General features: G+C 51.7%; 1 protein-coding gene across 1 annotated transcript; it reads right to left on the bottom strand.

Annotated features, from left to right (window-relative positions):
* Window positions 1-2,142: 2,142 nt before the first annotated feature.
* LOC123127638 (leucine-rich repeat receptor-like protein FASCIATED EAR2) lies at window positions 2,143-4,540 on the bottom strand. The gene has a single exon (XM_044547397.1). It carries the CDS (start codon window positions 4,365-4,367, stop codon window positions 2,526-2,528), a length of 1,842 nt encoding a protein of 613 aa, XP_044403332.1. The 5' UTR covers window positions 4,368-4,540; the 3' UTR covers window positions 2,143-2,525.
* Window positions 4,541-5,548: the final 1,008 nt, after the last annotated feature.

Below are 5,548 nucleotides of genomic sequence, written 5' to 3'. Positions count from 1 at the left end.
GAAGATAAATTCTGATGGGGCTTTTAGACAGTCAACTCACTTGGGAGGATGGGGTTTTACCATCAAGAATGAAGAGGGTGAGACGCTGGTGGCGGGAGCAGGTAATCTTCAATTCATTGCTGATCCTCTCCATGCAGAAGCTACTGCAATGCTACGTGCAATTCAGGAAGCAACCAGAATGGGCTGCTGCAAGGTCGTCTTGGAGACAGACTCAGTTGTATTAAAGCAGGCGATCACAAGCAATGATTATGATGACTCGACACTGGGCGCTCTATTTAAAGAAATGAAACGTATTATTCAATACTCTTTTCAATGTTGTAAGATAGATGTATGCCCAAGGGCCTGTAATGTATCAGCACATGTGTTAGCTGCGTATGGTGTGAGTCTGGAGCAGGCAAGCTATCAAATTTGGCTTGACCCGCTTCCTGATTATGTACAAGACTTGGTTGCTGGGGTTTCTCCAGCTCTCTTGAATTAATGGAATGCGCTGGTGTTCCTTTCAAAAAAAAAACACTAATATGGGAGTGAGTGCGGCGATTTGCCGTGATGAACACGGGCAATACATTGGTGCGTCTGTTACTGTATATGAAGGACTGATTGATCCAGAGTGCTTGGAAGCGCATGCATGCTGCGAGGTTTTCTCCTTGGCAGAAGATCTTGACATGACAAGGGTCAGAGTAGCAACAGACTGTTTGGCCACTGCTAACAATCTGAAGAGTGCGTTCATGGGCATATCAGCGACCATTATTGGTGATATCAAAAAGAGAATGCTAAAGTTTGTTGATGCAGAAGTGATTCATGAATCAAGAGAAGCTAATTTTGAAGCTCACGGTCTAGCTAGGGCATCGGTCTCTCTGACCACTGGCCGTCATCTTTGGTTGTCCACCGTACCAGACATTTTATTCGTACCGGAGGTTCTTATATAATACTCCGTATATGGTGGTGACCCCTCAAAAAAAGGAAGGGAAAGCAGAAACCTGGCGTGCCTGCTAACGGGACACAATATGTGGTAAGAGCTAATGTTGGCATCCACTCCACAGGAGAGAAAAGGGTTCCCTTCCCTGAAACAAGGGATAGCCAGTCCCGCTCCTGGGTGCTAGCAAAAAACAGCACTGGTTCATCATAAGTACTTCCTCCGTTCTTAAATATAAGTCTTTTTAGACATTTCAAATGGAACTCATTTTGCTCCGTATGTAGTCACTTGATGGAATCTCTAAAAAGACTTATATTTGGGGACGGAGGGAGTAAATTTCATGAGGTTAATAATACCAAGAGGGTGTTCAAAAATCAGTTGTGGAAAACACACACAAAGATGTTCTGCAATCAGAACTGCAAACGTCGATCTAGCTCAGTCTGGCAAATAATTCAACATTGCCAATGTTAATGTATGAAGATTACCACAATACAAGGACACTTGGGAAATGAGATCAAACAAGTTTTAAGGGCTGCATCTGAGGTCTGAAGCAATCCACCAAAGGCAGTAGAAATTAAGTTACAAAACAAATATACGTCCCATCCCAGGTTTGTATGAACAAAGCTAATTTGCTACAAAAAAGTCACATCACGAGAAAATTCCGTGGTGTGCACTGTGACATTGGTTGCAGCAAGTTCAGCTAAAGTAGATGTGGATAAACAAGAACCTGATTCCATGCCAGCACTGACTCAGTTTATTGCAAGAATTTTCTTCCTTTTGAAAGGCATGATGCCGATTCCCCTCCTTTTTCAAAAATAAGAATCCAAGTGACGGGTACAGTAAGAATCCTTAAGCTACAACTGCAAATGCATGGTGGAGTGACTTCTCAAATGCTCAGTGGTAACTTGTTTCACCTCTATTGATCTGAAAATAGGAGCGCTTACCATGACAGAGAGAGAATGGTTGCCGCCTTGCTGGGAACTATCACATGACTTTCAAAATGGTACTACCTCCGTCTCAAAATATAAGACGTTTTTGTAAGCTAAACTACCAATGCAACCAATGTTTTTGTAGTACTGTAATACTAATACTAATACAGAACAACCAATGCAAGTCTAAAGATACAGTTCTACATAGACCAATGATCTCCAATCAAATTGACAGACCATCAAAAGGTAGATCTACGGTACTAAAATCAAAATAAGTTATGAACTGAACAGGAAACAGAATTTCGACTCAAACCTGCCCAACATGATAAAATGGATACAGGGTATTTACATCTGAGATTGCTCGTACAACATTCATTGGTTGATGGCCAACACATCACCTAATCCTGTACAACTTCCGTAACAGGACTTGTTCATCTCAACTAGAAACCGGTGTCCAATCCTCTGAAATGGCAGGGTTACAACCAGCAGATTCTCGCAAGGATGCAAATATACCAGAAAAAGGTTTAGACCTCCGTACAACAACAATACTAGGCATAATACCTGATCATTCAAGCAAGCAACACAACTTGCCTTCGTCAAGATTAGCTGCATACTAAAATCACTCAAACTTCGCACACATTCTCATATTTACAGAACTTATTGTCCGATCCCCCCCTCTAACCTCAATATTCTATCCTCGCAGGACGAAATACGAAATTCCTAGCCTTGGAGGAGCATAGCAAGGTTGCCAACGACACAAAAAAGCTAGTCATCGTGCTGATAGAGAATGCCCCAAGGGACACCCATCCATTCTCTCCATGCCAGTCACTGAGCCAGCCATGATGATTATTTCCTGAAATTTTCCCTTCTGGCATCGTTGCATCCATAGTGCACCCTTCCCCACCGCATATCCCAGGGTTTCCTGCCAACGCTCCTGGGAATTTCCGTAACCCATCTGTTGTTGGCAAAGGCCCAGATAGGCTATTGTAAGAGAGGTTAAGCGCCTCGAGCTCTGTCATGGCAGCAATTACAGGAGGCACCTCCCCTGACAGCCCATTATGTGAGAAGTCCAGCGTCCGCAGCCTCCCCATCCCCCCAAGCCCTGCAGGGATCTGCCCAGCTAAGTAATTGCAAGAGAGGTTCAGGTACTCCAATCCCTTCATTGCAACCAACCCTTCAGGTATCTCTCCATGGAGCAAATTCGTTGATAGATCTATACCAGGAGCTGCCCGAAGATCATAACCAAGCTCAAGCTGCTGACCTGTGGAATCAACAGATGCTGACACAAACAATTGAGGTGAAATCATACCACCGGATGGAATGCCCTGACCACCACCTGCGCCATTAAGCACTGAACTTGCATTGAAACCACCATCAGGGATGAAACCCTCAAACCTATTGCCAGACAAATCAAGCCACTGGAGAACCGGGAATGAGAACATCCAATCTGGTAGCTGGCCGGAGAGCTGATTATCAGCCAGCGACAGGGACCTCAGGCTCTGCCATTTCGCCACAGCCCCACTGAGCTCCCCAGTGATCTCATTTCCCGACAAGATCACCACCTCAAGAGACCGGCACCCAGCCAGCGGCAGCGGAATCTCACCAGATATCCGGTTGTTCGACAAATCTAGAACCTTCAGACTATCAAGTGCATCAAGCTCCGGCCGCAGCGCCCCAGAGAGCTGATTACCCCCGAGACGCAGGTACAGAAGCTGGAAGCAGCCGGCAAGCCCTGCAGGCACTAGACCGGACAGCCGGTTATGTGACAAATCCAGCGCCTGCAAGTAGGTCAGGTTCCCAATCCCGGGTGGGATCTCCCCGGACAGCTGATTGTCCGCAAGGAACAGGCCCTGCAGGCTCCGTATCGCGGTTATCCCCGCAGGGATCTCGCCGGAGAAGCGGTTGTGGGAGAGGTCGAGGAGGAGGAGGCTGGATGCGTCGGGGTCGGCGACGATACGCGGCGGGACGGCGCCAGAGAGGGCGTTGCTGGAGAAATCGAGGGCAACGAGGCGCGAGGAGAAGGAGAACCACGGGGAAAGTGGGAACCCGAGAGAGTTGGACGAGAGATTGAGGGTGCGGAGGGCCGGCAGCGAGGCAGGGAGGCAGGTGGGGATGGCGCCCGAGAGCGCGTTGCGGGAGAGGTCGAGGTCGACAAGCGAGCGCGGTAGGGAGCAGGGGAGCTCGCCGAAGAGCGCGTTGGCGGAGAGGTCGAGCTCTCGGAGGCGGCGTAGGAGCGCGAGCGAAGGGGCCGGGAGCGGCCCGGAGAGGTTGAGGCCCTGGAGCGCGAGCGACGCGACGGAGGGCGGAGCGGCCACGGCGGCGGCGGCGGGCGGGTGGAGCGAGACCCCGAGCCAGGACGCGGAGAGCGGGCCGTGCCAGGAGGAGAGCGCCGCGCGGGAGGGCGGGGAGAGGGACGCGCGGAAGGCCAGTAGCGCGGCGCGGTCGGTGGAGGCGGGGGCCACGGGGCGCGGCCCGGCGGCGAGGAGCAGAAGCAAGAGGGCGAGGACGAGAGGGGTGGCCGGCATGGTGGTTCGGTTGTGGTGGCTAGGGTTTTGCGGGGTTTGAGCGCGGCCGGCGTGGGAGGTGGTGGGAGAGAGAGTGGATCAGTGACACTGGAGCGGGAGCGGGGTGGAAGCTGCGCAGGCGTGCGGTAATTTGGAGGAAATGTTGAAGACGGGGAAGAAGTCAATATGCTGGTTTCTAGAGCCGGGATGCACGGGTGGCGACGGCGCGTCCGCGTGATGCACCGGCGAATGTCGGGGAGTTTCCCATCCGGCCTCCGGTAAAAAATACTCCATCCATCCCAATGTAAGACGTTTTTTTAATGAGCCAATTGCATTGGTGGTGTGTGGAAGCATACCTGGACCTGGCCAAACGGGCCGGCCCGGCCTGAGCTAATCGTGCCTCGCTCGGCACGGCCCGCCATGGCACGTTTAATAGCCGGGTCGTGCCGTGCTGGCCCACGGGCGCTGCTCCTTGGCCCAGGCACGGCCTGATTAGTAAACGGGCCGGCCTGATGGCCCGTTTAGCACGCCGGATTGCACATATTTAGCCTGTTGGGCTGTTATTTAGGTTTATTGGGCTATATTTTAGGTATAAATATATTTAAAAAATCTGAAAATTATATAAAAAAATTAAACGGGCCGTGTCGTGCGGGCACGCGTGCCCAGGCTCCAGGCCTAGGCACGGCCCAAGGCGTGTCGCGTGCCGGGCACGGCCCGTTTAGCCCGTGTCGTGCCTGGCCCATAGCGGGCCGTGCCGGCGTGCTTGCGGGCTGGCCTGTTTGGCCCGGCCCGTTTGGCCAGCTATATGTGGAAGCTTGAGGGCGGGTCCACCTTGACAGAAAACACGGAGAGGTGATTGCGAGGGGATCGCAAGGCGATTGTCGCTCGGCGCTAGGGTTTCTGTCAATGGTGGTGTGGATTCCGATGGCTCGTGGGGCGGGGACGATGGCTACAGGGGCTGATTGGATCGTGTGTTTGACCACCGTGGTTTACCATGGCAGAGAACGGCTACAGTGGTGGGGCGACGACTCCCATGTTGGCGTTACCCCTCGTGCAGCAGTCACGGGAAAGGCATCGACGGCGTCAACTGGGAAGGGCGCCAACAATTGGCCACTTTATAGGCAAAGGCCCTGTGCCTCTTCCCAAATATTGAGCGGGAAGGGCGCCAACAATTGGCCACTTTGAAGGGGAACATCTGGTAC

This window comes from Triticum aestivum, chromosome 6A, assembly GCF_018294505.1.
Source record: "Triticum aestivum cultivar Chinese Spring chromosome 6A, IWGSC CS RefSeq v2.1, whole genome shotgun sequence".
Classification (NCBI taxonomy): domain Eukaryota; kingdom Viridiplantae; phylum Streptophyta; class Magnoliopsida; order Poales; family Poaceae; genus Triticum; species Triticum aestivum.
The sequence above is the reverse complement of the archived record's forward strand: the minus strand, read 5'-3'. Positions and strand labels throughout refer to the sequence as shown.